The following is a 16081-nucleotide window of genomic DNA, read 5'->3' as shown; positions in this document are numbered from 1 at the left end:
TCTGGAGCTGCTGAATACCCAAAACCCCACTTATGTTGCTGGAACAGTTTACCATAACAAGGCAGTTTCCTTTTTAAGATTCCAACAGGCTTGTGCAATCTAGAAAATATTTTTAATATCATTTTAAGGTTAACTTTAGTAATGTTAGATTATATTCACAGCCTATTCTGGTTTTATTTATAATTTCCATGAGTTTACCCAATTTCTCCTTTAACCATCTTCTAGGAGAATGTAGTGCTGGTGGCCAGAAGTCACTGTTAAACTCAGGGGAAATTCCTCATGTGAACAGGTAAGCAGCATGTGAACAAGCGGATATTAGGCAATATGAAGATACAGAGGGAAGCAAGAATGTGAGAAGTTTCCCTCTTGCAACAATAAATGTTACATGTTTGGGAATTCATGCAGGGTAGCATTGCATTACTAAATCTGGAAGGGTAAAGGGTGTCATGGGGCCTGATGAGATCACAGTATCACAGTATGTCTGGGATTGGAAGAGACCTCAAAAGATCATCCAGTCCAATCCCCCTGCTGGAGCAGGAACGCCCAGGTGAGGTCGCACAGGAAGGTGTCCAGGCGGGTTGGAATGTCTGCAGAGAAGGAAACTGCACAACCCCCCTGGGCAGCCTGGGCCAGGCTCTGACACCCTCACTGAGAAGAAGTTTCTTCTCAAATTTAAGTGGAATCTCTTGTGTTCCAGCTTGATCCCATTACCCCTTGTCCTATCATTGTTTGTCACCGAGAAGAGCCTGGCTCCATCCTCCTGACACTCACCCTTTATATATTTGTAAACATTAATAAGGTCACCCCTCAGTCTCCTCTTCTCCAAGCTAAAGAGCCCCAGCTCCCTCAGCCTTTCCTCATAAGGGAGGTGCTCCACTCCCTTAATCATCTTTGTTGCCCTGCGCTGGACCCTCTCCAGCAGTTCCCTGTCCTGCTGGAACTGAGGGGCCCAGAACTGGACACAATATTCCAGATGGGGTCTCACCAGGGCGGAGTAGAGGGGAAGGAGAACCTCTCTCGATCTACTAACCACCCCCCTTGTAATACACCCCAGATACCATTGGCCTTCCTGGCCACAAGGGCCCAGTGCTGGCTCATGGTCATCCTGCTGTCCACCAGGACCCCCAGGTCCCTTTCCCCTACACTGCTCTCTAATATGTACTTTCCCAACCTATACTGGAACCTGGGGTTGTTCCTGCCCAGATGCAGGACTCTACACTTGCCCTTGTTAAATTTCATCAGGTTATTCCCCGCCCAACTCTCCAGCCTGTCCAGGTCTCTGATGGCAGCACAGCCTTCTGGCGTGTCAGCCACTCCTCCCAGCTTAGTGTCATCAGCAAACTTGCTGATAGTACACTCTATTCCCTTGTCCAAATCGTTAATGAATATATTGAATAACACTGGCCCCAGCACTGCCCCCTGAGGCACTCCACTAGATACTGGCCTCCAACTAGACTCCGCACCATTGACTACCACTCTCTGGCTTCTCTCCTTAAGCCAGTTTGCAACCCACCTCACTACTCTATTGTCTAGACCACACCACCTCAACTTAGCTGTGAGGATGCTGTGGGAGACTGTGTCAAAGGCTTTACTGAAGTCAAGGTAGACCACATCCACCGCTCTGCCATCATCCATCCACCTTGTTACATTCTCGTAAAAGGCTATGAGGTTGGTCAAGCATGACTTACCCTTGGTAAAGCCATGCTGATCAGCACGAGGTTTTAGGGATCACTGGAGTCAATGGAAGAGCCTGTCCCCACATACATTTTTGAAAGATATGAACATGGAGGATGGGGTATTCATCTGCCAATGGGAAATAGCCTATACTTCCATTAGGTCTGAGAACTTATGTCATAAAAATAAAAACCCAGTCCTGAATGCAGCTTTACCAAAAGTCAACTAGATGACCCAAGTAAACTGCAGATGTGGAAAACACACAAGTTATTCAAGTCTCATTGCTCAGAACTGGAACGTCAGCCCCAATCTCTCCACCTGATCCCATGAGTAAATTCTGTAAACTGTTCTTTCATCTTCCTTATACTGAAATATTTTTTTTCTTGTCCTCCTGACAAACCCTCAAACCTCAAGCCCTTTGCTGATTTATGCCCAGTTTCATTTGGAGTTATCCCAGTGCCTCATCTTCATAGAATGTCCCGAGGTGGAAGGGACCCACAAGGATCGAGTCCAACTCCCATCCCTGCATAGGATAACCCCAAAATTCACACCATATGTTGTCCAGTCACTTCTTAAACACTGTCAGGCTTGGGGCTGTGACACCTCCCTGGGGAGCCTGTTCCAGTGCTCCAGCACCCTCTGGGTGAAGAACCTTTTCCTAATGTCCAACCTAAACCTCCCCCAGCACATCTTCCTGTCATTCCCTTAAGTTCTATCACTGGTCACCAGAGAGAAGAGATCAGCGCCTGCTCCTCCTTCTCCTGTTGTGAGGAAGCTATAGACCGTGATGAGGTCGTCTGCCCTGTCTCCTCTTCTCCAGGCTGAACAAACCCAGTGACTTGAGCCACTCCTTATGCAGCTTCCCCTCTAAACCCTTCACCAACTTTGTAGCCCTCTTCTGGACACTCTCCAGTAGCTTTATAACCTTCTTGTCCTGTGGTGCCCAGAACTGCACACAGTGCTCCAGGTGAGGCTGCACCAGTGCAGAGCAGAGCAGGAGAATCACCTCCCTGCCCAGCCAGCAATACCATGCTTGATGCACCCCAGGACACAGTTGCCCTCTTGGCTGCCAGGGCACACTGTTGGCTCATGTTCAACTTGCTGTTGACCAGAAACTCCAGGTCCCTCTCTGCAGAGCTGCTCTCAAACCTCTAGTTCCCCAGTCTGTATGCACAGCCAGGGTTGCTGTGTCCCAGGTGCAAAATCTGGCACTTGGCCTTGTTAAACTTCATGCGGTTGGTGATTGCCCAGTTCTCCAATTTGTCCAGCTCCATCTGCAGGGCCTCTCTGCCCTCAAGGGTGTCAACAGCTCTTCCCAATTTTGTGTCATCAGCAATCTTACTTAGTATTCCATCAAGTCCTGCATCCAAGTAATTTACGAAGACGTTAATGAGTACTGGCCCTAGGATGGATCCCTGTGGAACCCCGCTAGTGATAGGTCGCCAGCCCGACATGACCCCATTTACTAGAACCCTTTGAGCCTGGCCCATCATCCAATTGCTCACCCACTGCACTGTGTGTTTACCCAGCTGTATGCTGGCCATCTTGTCATAGAATCATTTCAGTTGGAATAGGATAGTTCTAGGATAATTCTCGGGATCATCGAGTCCAACCATAACCTAACCTAACTCTAGCACTAAACCATGTCCCTAAGAACCTCGTCTAAATGCCTTTTAAACACCTCCAGGGATGGTGACTCCACCGCTTCCCTGGGCAGCCTGTTCCAATGCCTGAAAATCCTTTCCGTGAAGATTTTTTTCCTAATATCCAATCTAAACCTCCCCTGGCACAACTTGAGGCCATTTCCTCTTGTCCTATCACTTGCTACTTGGGAGAAGAGACCAACACCCTCCATGCTACATCCCACTTTCAAGTAGTTGTAGACAGGAATAAGGTCTCCCCTCAGCCTCCTTTTCTCCAGGCTAAACAGCCCCAGGTCCCTCAACCACTCCTCATTAGACTTGTGTTCCAGGCCCCTCACCAGCTTCATTGCCCTCCTCTGCACTCTTTCTAGTACTTCAATGTCTTTCTTATGATGAGGGGCCCAAAACTGAACACAGTGTTCAAGGTGGGGCCTCACCAGCGCTGAGTACAGTGGCACAGTCACTTCTCTAGTCCTGCTGGCCACACTATTCCTGATACAAGCCAGGATGCTGGTGGCCTTTTTGGCCACCTGGGCACACTGCTGGCTCATATTCAGCCGGCTGTCAATCAACACCCCCAGATCCATCTCTGCCAGGCAGCTTTCCAGCCACTCTTCCCCAAGCCTGTGGCATTCATGGGCTTGTTATGACCCAAGTGCAGGACCCGGCACTTGGCCTTGTTAAACCTCATACAATTGGCCTCAGCCCAATGATCCAGCCAGTCCAGATCCCTCTGTATGGCCATCCTACCCTCCAGCAGATCAACACTCCCACCCAATTTGGTGTCATCTCCAAACTTACTGAGGGTGCACTCAATCCCCTCATCCAGATCATTGATAAAGAGATTAAACAGGACTGGCCCCAATATTGAGCCCTGGGGAATACCACTCGTGACCAGCCACCAACTGGATTTAGCTCCATTCACCACAACTCTTTGGGCCCAGCCATCTAGCCAATTCTTTATCCATCACAGAGTACACCCATCCTGGCCATGAGCTGCCAGCTCCTCCAGGAGAATGGTGTGGGATATGGTGTCAAAGGCCTTACTGAAGTCTAAGTACACAACATCCACAGCCTTTCCCTCATCTACTAGGTGGGTCATGTTCTCACAGAAGGAGATCAGGTTGGTCAAGCAGGACCTGCCTTTCATAACCCATGTTGACTGGGCCTGATTATATGGTTCTCTTGTAAGTGCCTGTAGTTCCCCGGATCATCCTTCCAGCCCTTCTTGTAGATGGGTGTCATGTTAGCCAACTTCCAGTCAACTGGGTCCTCCCTAGTTAGCCAGGATTGCTTGTAGATAATGGAAAGTGGCTCAGTGATCACCTCTGCCAGCTTCCTCAGCACCCTTGGGTGTATCCCATCTGGCCCCATAGACTTGTGGGTGTCCAAGTGTTGTAGCAGGTCACTAACTATTTCCCCTTGGATTATTGGAGCTTCATTCTGCACCCCATCCCTGTCTTCTGGCTCAGGGGGCTGGGTACCTGGAGCACAACTGTTCTGACTATTAAAGACTGAGGCAAACACAGCATTTAGTACCTCAGCCTTTCACTCATCCTCTGTCACTGTTTCCCTCTGCATCCATCAGGGGATGGAGATTCTCCTTAGCCCTCCTCTTGTTGCTAATATATTTATAGAAACATTTCTTGTTCCCTTTCACAGCAGTGGCCAGACTCAGCTCTAGTTGGGCTTTGGCCCTTCTGATTTTCTCCCTGCATAACCTCACAGAGTTCTTGTATTACTCTTGAGTGGCCTGCCCCTCCTTCCAAAGGTTGTAAATTCTCTTTTTATTCCTACGTTCCAGACGCAGCTCTATTCAGCCAGGCTGGCCTTCTTCCCCACTGGCTCACCTTCCGGCACACAGGGACAGCCTGCTCCTGTGCCTCTAAGATCACCTTATTTAAGAGAGACCAGCCTTCCTGGACTCCTTTGTCCTTCAGGACTGTCTCCCAAGGGACTGCCAACCAGCCTTCTGAACAGGTCAAAGTCTGCCCTTTGAAGTCCAAAGTAACAGTTCTGCTGACCACCCTTCTAACTTCTCCAAGGATAGTAAACTCATTAATTTCATGAACACTATACCCAAGGCAACCTCCAACTGACACATTGCCCACAAGCCCTTCTCTGTTTACAAACAACAGATCCAGTGGGGTTCCTTCCCTGGTAGGCTCACTAACCAGCTGTGTCAGGAAGTTGTCTTCCATGCACTGCAGGAGCCTCCTAGACTGCTTCCTCTCTGCTGTGTTGTATTTCCAGCAGACATCTGGTAAGTTGAAGCCCCTCACAAGAACAAGGGCTAGCAATCGTGAGACTTCTCCCAGCTGCCTGCAGAATATTTCATGTCTCTTCATCCTGGTTGGGTGGTCTGTAACAGACCCCCACCAGGATATCTGCCTTGTTGCCCTTCCCCTTGATTCTTACCCATAGCCACTCAACCCTATCATCAACCTTCTCAAGTGGGGATAGAGGAAAACACTACTTGTGCTCCTGATCCCTTGACCAGTCATCCCAAGGCCCTGAAGTCTCTCTTGATCATCTTTAGTTTTCCCTTTTCAGTTTCATCACTGCCCCCCTGAAAAATTATTAGTGGGTAGTAGTCTGAGGGCCTAACCAGGGCAGGAAGTTTCCTTCTAACATCTTTAACCCTGGCCCCGGGGAGACAGCAGACTTCCCTAAGAAGTGGGTCTGGCTTGCATTTAGGGCCTTCTGTTCCCTTTAGAAGGGAGTTTCCTACAACCACAACCCACTTTTTTTTCTTGGTGGGAGCTGTTTTGATGGAGGGTGCAGGGTGACTTGTCCAGGAGGAGACTGTGAGAGACAGTATCAAAGGCTTTGCTGAAATCCAAAAAGATCACATCAACAGGCTTCCCTTGGTCACCTAGGCGGGTACCCTTGTCATAGAAAGAAATTAAGTTTGTTAAGCAGGACTTTCCCCTCATGAACCCGTGCTTGCTGGGACCAATGACTGCATGGTCTTTCGTTTTTTTTTCATTAACTCCCAGAATAATTTTCTTAATAATTGTTCCAGGCACAGAAGTGAGGCTGACAGGCCTGTAGTTGCCAGGGTCAACCCTGTTGCCTTTCTTGAAGATTGGAACAACTCTTGCCAGCTTCCAGTCAACTGAGACCTCTCCAGATTCACCAAAGCATTGAAAAATCACAGAGAGAGGTCTGGCTATGACATTAGCCAGCTCTTTAAGGAGCCTTGGATGAATCCCATCAGGCCCCACTGACTTACAGGGATCTAGCTGGAGCAGCAAATCCCACGCAAGTTCCAGATTGGGAGTTTGTCATTCTCGCAGCCGTGGTTTTCTAGCCCAGAGCTCTGGGGGTCCCAGGGCCCATCTTTGGTGTTGAAGACCAAGGCGAGGAAAGCATTAAACATCTCTGCTTTGTCTGTGTCCCTGTTTATAAGGTGACCATGCTCATTGAGTAATTGGCCAATATTATTTCTGGCTTGCCCTTTGCCATTAACATATTAAAAAAAAAATCTTTTTATTGTCCTTCACAGTACTGGCCAGCTTCAACTCTAACTGAGCTTTGGACACATTAATTTCCTCCCTACAGCAGTGAGCAGCATCTCTGTAGTCCTCCCATGATGCTTGACCTTGCTTCTACTGACCATATACTTTCTTTTTTTGCCTTAATTCTAGAAGAAGATCCCTGCTCAGCCGAGCTGGCCTTCTGCCTTGCCTGCTTGACTTTCGACATTTTGGAATAGCCTGCTCCTGTGCTTTTAGGAGGTGGTATTTAAAAAGTGAACAGCACTGATGGACCCCAGCATCTTCAAATTATTTTCCCAGGGGACCTTACTAAGTATTTCCCTGAGCAACCCAAAATCTGCTCTCCTCATGTCCAGAGTTGAGGTCTTGCTGGCAGATTTCTTTCTGTTAGCATAGATTTTAAACCTGACTGCTTCATGGTCACTGTGGCCAAGGCAGCCACCAATCACCACTTCGCCCACAAGACCTTCTCTGTTAGTGAGGAGGAAATCTAGGAAGGCACCTTTCCTGATTGGTTCCCTTAGTACCTGTACTAAGAAGTTATTGTCCAGATGCTTCAGGAATCATCTGGACCTGTTGGTGCCAGCTGTGTGATATTCCCAGTTGACATCTGGCAAATTGAAGTACCCCATAAGGACAAGGGCAGATGACTTGGAGGCATCCCTTAGTTCCTTAAAGAATAACTCATCAGTGCCATCATCCTGGCTGGGTGGCCTATAGTAGACTCCCATAAAGACATCCGCTTTACTTGTCTGTCCCTTAATCCTTACCCAGAGGCTCTCAACTTTGCCATCGCCAACTGCCAGCTCCATGTATTCCAGCTCCTCTGCTACATACAGTGCCACCACCCCACCTTGCCTGCCCTGCCTATCCCTTCTGAACAGCCTGTAGCCATCCATCATGGCACACCAGTCACAGGACTCATCCCACCAAGTTTCACTAATACCAATTATCTCATATCCCTGGGACCGGGTCAAGGCTTCTAGTTCATCTTGCTTTTTCCTCATGCTGCATGCATTTGTGTAGAAACACTTCAAGTGTAGTTCATTGTGCTCATCACCCCATGGCACAGTCTGAAGCAGTAAGCTGTTTCCCTTCTCCCCCATCTCCTGGGTCTCCTCTTTCTGCCTGGTGGTGAGAGGGTAGGGTGTCCTTTGTCTATTGTGCTGTGGTTGGCTTCTGCACCTGCCTCAGGGATGGTAGAGTGTGATTCCACCAGTTAATCTCTCTTCTCTGACTCCCTGATACTCCTCAGCCTGGACAACTCCTCCTGAAGCTCTGTCACCAGGCTGAGCAGCTCCTTTATTTGGGCACATCGCCCACAGGTGAGCACAGGTGCTTAAATGTTTTCAAAACAGCCTGCAAGCTGCTTCACATTCCATCTCCAAGAAATACTGCTATGAACACAAAGTACAAAGCTGAAGGCTGTAGTTTTGAAGAATAACCCCAAAATACACCCATAAAGTTTTGAGTTAGTTTCTCCTCCTACCTTCAGTTGTTTATAGAGCAAATTTTTCATCTTTCCCACCAAGACTGGAAGAAGTCCTTTCCAAGACTCATTTTGTACATGTCATTTTGGTAACCATTTCCCACTCACCTCCTGCATGAGAATTTCTGCATTCAGAATCAATGTCTGCAGTATGGATCTGCAGTAATCTGCAGGTCTCAAAGTTGTCTCTATTTATAGATCAAACTTCCATATAACTTAAAGAGAAATATCATCCTTGGCTACATGCAAAAGACTGTCTGATGACTGATTTCAGGATGTCCTTGGGCTTAGGGCAATCCTCCTGAACATTCAGTAATTAAAGCTGATTACTGTCTTGTTTTGCACTGAAGTTTTGAGAGGCTTTTGGCCATTTATTACTAAGCAATTAGTGCTGCTTTCACCATGACATTTGAAGCATGCTCATTCCAGGCTGGGCATTTAGCAGCAGCAACTTGTTAGAAAAGGGTCTTCCAAGCCCAAGGCATCAACTGAAGCCATTCTTTGTTTGCAGCAAGGAAGAGAACTGACATTTCTGTTTTGAAGTGGACCCAAAGGAAGCGTGCAGAACCTCTCATATGAAGACTTGTGATAAGGTGACAGAGCTGCACCAACAGGAACATTTTGAAAAGGCCTTTAGCTCCTCAAACTATTCAAGCAGTAGTCCTAGCAGGCTGACACTTGGCTAGGATATCCAAAAGTTTAGCAGGGATTTGACTGGCCTCCATTAAAAGCTTAAGTCAAGTTTTGAACCAAAACAGGCCTTCAACTTTCAAATACAGCTCTATAAAATTTGGTAATTTTGAACCAGTTGTATGAAATGAAATGCTTCTTCTCACAGTCTTTGCAGAAGCACTATTAAACTCTGTTTCAAGCTGCTCACATGAGCTCTAACACAACAGGTCAACTCAAACAGACTCCAAAATAAACCTTAAAGGTCACTTGATAGATAAAAGCCCAGCAAGAAACACAACATAGTCCATTCATACCAGATGCAGGGAAACGTATGTTATGCCCCAGTAACAGCAGAGGTTAGTCTGAGCACTGTCATGTTAACACAGCTGGGCCACCATCAACCTGAGCTAGTCCATCAGCAGAGCACCACACCATGCTGAGATGCACCAGACATATCCTCATTGCAGCACTTCCTCCAGTGCTACTATAAATCTCTCCAAGCAGCCTGTGCTCAGCATCATGAAGACAATGCACCTGCACTGTACAGTCAGAGCACCCCAAGTCCAAACCCCTTCATCATAGGCTGACTACTGCAGAAGTCTGTTTCCCACTATTTCTTGTCTCATCACACAATTTAGGAGGATATACTCAAAAATGTACTTGAAAGGTGTACAAACAACTAGTTGCCTAAGTATCACAGAAGGGTAAGACCCCACACACCAGCCTTGATTCAAGAATCCCCTAAAGTTGCCAACACTCATGGTACAGTGCTTCAGCTGGGGACATCTGCTGTACTCGTGAGTATAAGAAAGGCTCCATCCCTGCCTACAAGAACAGCATTTCCTACAACATTTAGATTTAACTCTGCAACCATGAAGCTGACATCTAAACACAGACAGCTAACCACTTTAGTTATGGCTAGAGACTTTTAGTATTTTCAATACTTCCAGAAGTTTAAGGACATAGAAAATCTCACACCCCTACCAAAAAAAAAAAAATTAATTAGTTTAAAAAACACCTTACCTCATAAATATTGGGGTGCCACATTTTGGTCAGGAATCTGAAGGTAGGTGGTGAATATGGATAGTCTATAGGAAATTTAATGTGAGCCTGGAAAAAAGCAAAACTATTTTAGTTGTGAAACAGAATGAAGAGAGATCAACAAGTAACCATTACAGTGAAAACCTGGAAAAAACAATTTCCATTAAGTACATTAAACAGTTCATTTTATATATCAGTGCCCATGTGGACCCACAGTATAACTACACAATTTCTTATGAGCAAAACACTAACTGAACAAGAAAAATCTAAACACCAGGCCTTACCTGGGCTTGTAATAAACTTGAAAAGCTAGAACTTGAGATATCATTGCTGTCTTGCTAGGTTCAGATGCAGGCTAAAAACATTTGCTAAGGTGAAAAGACCCATTTTACACTTGCCAGTGCAAAGATTTTAAATTACTCTTGGGGGGGGGGAGTTAAATACTTGCTCAATTGAGTTTGTTTTTTTTTCTTTCTCATGCAAGAGTTAAACTGGCCCATCTACCTGTGATCCTAATACTACATTTCTTACCACCACAAGCATTTCTCAAGTCTGAATAACATCTATGTCTGTTTAATAAATCAGTGCAACTTGCTGAACCAAATATTGATGGGCGATGACAGCAAACATTAAATATTACTTTCCAGTGCCTCTGAAGTCAGCAACCAGCTGTGGGACAAGACTGTCAGACCTGAGTCAGTTGTGGGAATCACAGAATCACAGAATGTCAGGGACTGGAAGGGACCTCAAAAGATCATCCAGTCCAATCCCCCCATGGAGCAGGAACGCCCAGGTGAGGTCGCACAGGAAGGTGTCCAGGCGGGTTGGAATGTCTGCAGAGAAGGAAACTGCACAACCCCCCTGGGCAGCCTGGGCCAGGCTCTGCCACCCTCACTGAGAAGAAGTTTCTTCTCAAATTTAAGTGGAACCTCTTGTGTTCCAGCTTGATCCCATTACCCCTTGTCCTACCATTGTTTGCCACCGAGAAGAGCCTGGCTCCATCCTCGTGGCACTCACCCTTTATACATTTGTAAACATTAATAAGGTCACCCCTCAGTCTCCTCTTCTCCAAGCTAAAGAGCCCCAGCTCCCTCAGCCTTTCCTCACACGAGAGGTGCTCCACTCCTTTAATCATCTTTGTTGCCCTGCGCTGGACCCTCTCCAGCAGTTCCCTGTCCTTCTTGAACTGAGGGGCCCAGAACTGGACACAATATTCCAGATGTGGTCTCACCAGGGCAGAGCAGAGGGGCAGGAGAACCTCTCTGGACCTACTAACCACCCCCTTCTAACCCACCCCAGGATGTCATTGGCCTTCCTGGCCACAAGGGCCCAGTGCTGGCTCATGGTCATCCTGTTGTCCACCAGGACCCCCAGGTCCCTTTCCCCTACACTGCTCTCTAATAGGTCATTCCCCAACTTATGCTGGAACCTGGGGTTGTTCCTGCCCAGATGCAGGACTCTACACTTGCCCTTGTTATATTTCATTAAATTTTTCCCGCCCAACTCTCCAGCCTGTCCAGGTCTCTGATGGCAGCACAGCTTCCAGTGTCAGCCACTCCTCCCAGCTTGGTGTCATCAGCAAACTTGCTGACAGTGCACTCTATTCCCTCATCCAAATCACTGATGAATATATTGAATAGTACTGGTCCCAATACTGACCCTTGAGGCACTGCACTAGATCCAGGCCTCCAACTAGACTCTGCCCCATTGACCACGACTCTCTGGCTTCTTTCCTTCAGCCAGTTCGCAGTCCACCTCACTACCCGATCATCCAGATCACACTCCCTCAGTTTAGCTGTGAGGATGCTGTGGGAGACTGTGTCAAATGCCTGCTGAAGTCAAGGTAGACCACATCCACCACCCTGCCATCATCCATCCATCTTGTTATGTCCTCATAAAAGTCAATGAGGTTGGTCAAGCATGACTTCCCCTTGGTGAAGCCATGTTGACTGCCCCTAACGACTCTCTTATTCTTGATATGCCTTGAGATGGCACCAAGGATAAGTTGTTCCATCACTTTCCCAGGGATGGAGGTGAGGCTGACTACAGAGATCCCAGCACTGGATATTAATTTCTCTGTGCTGTCCTGCCATTCACAGCAGCCAGAAAAGCCATTCAAAAAAAAAAAAAAGCAAAAAACCAAAAAAGCCAGCTCAATCTGGACTGATTAAGTGCCAAAAATGTTCTCCTCTGAAAGGAGCTTTCTGCACTGTGGAACACAGATCCTTCCCTTGGCACTGCTCAGTGCACCAAACAAGTCCCTCCAGTCTAGTGTGGCATCTCTGGAGAAGTATCTCATGGGGACCTGCATCACAGCTGGGCTCATGTGCAACTGAGAAGGCAAGAGACCGCAAAAGCAGGTCACATAAGGCGAGAGCAGAATCCTGGGTCACTCTCTTCTGCTTAAGCATCTAACCATGCAACTTGGATGTGGGGTGCTGATCTTGTTCAACAAGAGAAGCTATGGGAAGTTTTATTCCCAGAAACATAAGCAGGCAAACAAATTCTATGACCAAGTCATTGAGTATCTGGCTACAGTTTTACTTAGATTGGCATATGCTTTTGCCTTGTAACCCAAATTTTGTGAGGGCAGAGTGCCAGGTAGCCAGGAAAAGGTTTTCTGTTCATCTTTATGAAACAAATTCAGCAGCTCACCTACCTTTATGTTCTGCATGTGCCCTCTTGTAATACTGACTGTACACAAGAATGTTACAGCAGCACAAAGTCTTCACCCTGAAGTCCTTTGCCACAGCACTCTCACAACAAAAAGGTTTGTGATCCACTTAAACAATCCTAGCCCATGGTTTAAGGTCAGTTATACACAAATGGCATTGCTCCAAAAGCAGCAAGCAAATGCCTCTTGTTACCACATGTGGCAGAATGCAAACCCCCCCTCTCTCCTCCTCCCTCCTTCATCATGGAAGGAGTAGACACATCTCCCTCCCTCTCTGCTGCTTGAGGCTAACAGCTTCTTTTGTTTGGCCTCAGGAGCCCCTGGCCAGGGCCATTAGGAGAAGGGAGTGCTGAGGCGCCAGGGAGCCGCTGGGCACCTGCAGGCAGTGTGGGGGATGTTTGGAGGTTTCAGGGGCACCCACAGCCAGGGTGGGGGTGCAAAGAAGCTTCTGGAATGCCCACAGTCAGATCTGATCAGCCTATAAAAACGGGATTCTTGTCGAGACTCCACCCCTTTGCGCAGGATCTCTTGGAGCACAAGCAAGATGCTGCCGCCGAGAGCCCCCCCCAGGATGGAGACTCCACTTGTCTTGCCGCCACAGCTGTGAGTAAAATTTACCCTCGCAGGATTGCGAGTGTATCTACTTTCCGTGCACATTTGCACATGTATTTATACTTTCCATGCACATTTGCACGCATACTTTCCGTGCTCAATATGAGCACGTGTATAAATTATTTCCTCACACAATCGCGAGTGTATTTTCCTCCCGTGTTTCCACATAAGCACGTGTAATATTCTGTGCACATTTGCACGTGTATCTCTCCTTGCAGGATTGCGAGTGTATTATAAATTTATCCTAGCAGAATCGCGAGTGTACACTTTCCATACTCAATACAAGTACGTGTATCCCTTTAAAATAATTCCACACCGTGTTTAGGCAAGTGTGTACTCTTCCTGGACTCAGAGACAGCTCCGGCATTGTTTTGGGTGAAGCCACATGCATGCACTCTGTGGACTGCCTGTTGTATTAGTTGCTGCCCCTTAATAATTTTCCTCAACTGATATCCGAACCTGTATTCAAGTCAGTTTTGGAGTGCTAAAACCCTGTTTCTCACCGGTTTAATAAAAGTTGTTTTGGACCCTGATGATCCTTAAACTAACCTTGGGGTGCCTCTGTGACAACACACCACTGCAGAAGAGAGTGGCTACTGCAGTGAGGACATGCCTGGCTGTTCAATGTGCCACCCTGCACTGGGAGCAGAGCAGGGATTTACCCAGAGAAGAGCAGAGATTTACCCAGGGAAGAGCAGATTCACTTCAGATCAAGCACTTTCATCACATGGCTGCAGACTCCTCCAGACTACTGGGGTTTTCCCAAGAAAGCCCATTCCTGTGCTTACGTGCAGTTTTGTGAGATCTAAGACATAAAACAGCCCAAGGACTGAGATTAAAAATGCAAGAGAGAACAAAACTCAGCATTGAGCTAGCTACAAGATTTCTTGGCAGAACCTATATGTCTTCTACACAGGTATAGTTTCTAGGTGACCAAAAAAAGATGCAGCAACAGCCATGATTACAGATCTTTTTTTTAATTAAAAGCCCAATTCTAAACGCGTTAAGACAAAAAGACCAAATTAGGCAATAAACTTATTTTTTTAAATAAAGCAGTAGCTCACAGAAAGGTTTTCCCCCTACAGTTTCTCTAACGTAAGGCAAATAATCTATCTGAGCTTATTTCTGGTAAGTTCAACCAGGCACTGCTAAGTGCTAGAGAGTGGCAGTTTTAGGGTAGCTTGTTGTTAGCTAAGTTACAGCCAGACAAACTAATTTAGGAGGACTAAAGATCCAACTTAGTCCCCCACCTACATGTACCCAACCATTACTGCATTCACCATGTGTTTGACTCCTCTAGCTGAGCTTAAACTGAACAGAAATAATCCTATTTCAATGTCCTGATTTTAGCTGCCTGCTCGCTATGGCTCTTTGACACCACTGAACATGCTCTAGAGCCAGGAAGGTGGAGACAACAGTCATCGACCCATTCCTCCCCTTCCCCAATTTATAACTAGTCATGCTTATAGTCCCTAGAAAAAGAATAAACTCCCCTGATGTTATACTCAGTAAGACCAGCCTGGCAGAAGATTCAGCCCTTTATAGGCATTTACAGCTACTGCATAAGAACTTCAACCTCTAAGTTACACCATGATACATATTTTAAAAATATTGCTTACCGGCACGGTCACTTTGTTTCCTTTTTTTACTGCCTTGCTCCCTGGCATCCTCATTAGTGCCTGCACTTCAGGTTTGTTATTTTTCTTCTATTTGGATAGGGTAAAGCCATAGCATAATCTGTGTATACCAGAAAAAGTCTTACTAGACTGAAAATACAAACCTAATGTTTCTACCAACTGCTGAATTAAGTCCCAATTCAGTCACTATGAATAACTACTACAGTGACTTTGTTTCTGGAGATCTTGCCATGCACTTGACTTGACACTTAAATAGCCTGTTTCCCCAAAAATAAGACAGGGTCTTATATTAATTTTTGCTACAAAACTTATTACATTTTTAATGTATAGCTGCCTATACACTATCTAAATTTACTTTTTTAATGACCTGTAACTAGGGCTTATTTTTGGAATAGGGCTTATATTTTGAGCATCCTCAAAAATCCTGAAAAATCATGCTAGGGCTTATTTTTGGAGTAGGGCTTATTTTCAGGGAAACAGGATATTAATATCACCTCCTTCTCAGCAGGGAGTACTAATGCAGACAGGACTCCCTCCTAGCTTCAGCTGTCTAGAAATTCAGTATTAATTCCAGCCTAGCTGTATATGACACGTATAGTCTGACACTGATTCCTTCTACTCTTCTCAAATTGACAAAACCTAGATCCCTAATTGTTAGGCAGCAAGGGTAGGAATGGTGAATCCATCCTATCTTCCCACTGCAGAGAGGCAATGGAGAGAAGAGCACACATTTCCTGGAAAGCCACCAGCATCACAACTGACCTGATTTGGGGAAATCAGGAGCATCAGCAGCTTTTACAGTGGCCAACAGAAACTGCAGCTGTTTGGTGTTTCTGGAAATGCCAGTTAAAGATAATTTTTATTTTAAAACATCACAAACTTAATGCAAGCTCTATGAAAATGCAGCACCAGTGAAACTGAGCATCTTCTGAAAACTGTATTTAAGTTCAGATATGAAGGAAGCATTTGAGTTTTTAAAGTATTTTGTGCTTTTTTCTAATTATCTGCTACAGCCAGCTCACAGACAAGCTCCTACTGACTCTGTGTGCAGGCACCACAAAGGTCTCCTACAGATCACCCTCCCTGTCCAGGTAATAGCTACAAGCAATTGCAGACAGCACAAGGCCTCCTTATTTTTC

At 46.3% G+C, this 16081-nt stretch overlaps 1 protein-coding gene across 1 annotated transcript in view; it reads right to left on the bottom strand.

Annotated features, from left to right (window-relative positions):
• LOC308051441 (ubiquitin-conjugating enzyme E2 R2) overlaps positions 1-16081 on the bottom strand; it is an 87217-nt gene that overhangs the window by 10889 nt on the left and 60247 nt on the right. The window contains exon 2 of the mRNA XM_080361873.1: positions 10002-10088. Within this exon, the coding sequence (XP_080217999.1) occupies positions 10002-10088 (87 nt within the window). The remainder of the gene's footprint in view (positions 1-10001; positions 10089-16081) is intronic.

This window comes from Nesoenas mayeri (assembly GCF_963082525.1).
Source record: "Nesoenas mayeri genome assembly, chromosome: W".
NCBI lineage: Eukaryota > Metazoa > Chordata > Aves > Columbiformes > Columbidae > Nesoenas > Nesoenas mayeri.
The sequence above is the reverse complement of the archived record's forward strand: the minus strand, read 5'-3'. Positions and strand labels throughout refer to the sequence as shown.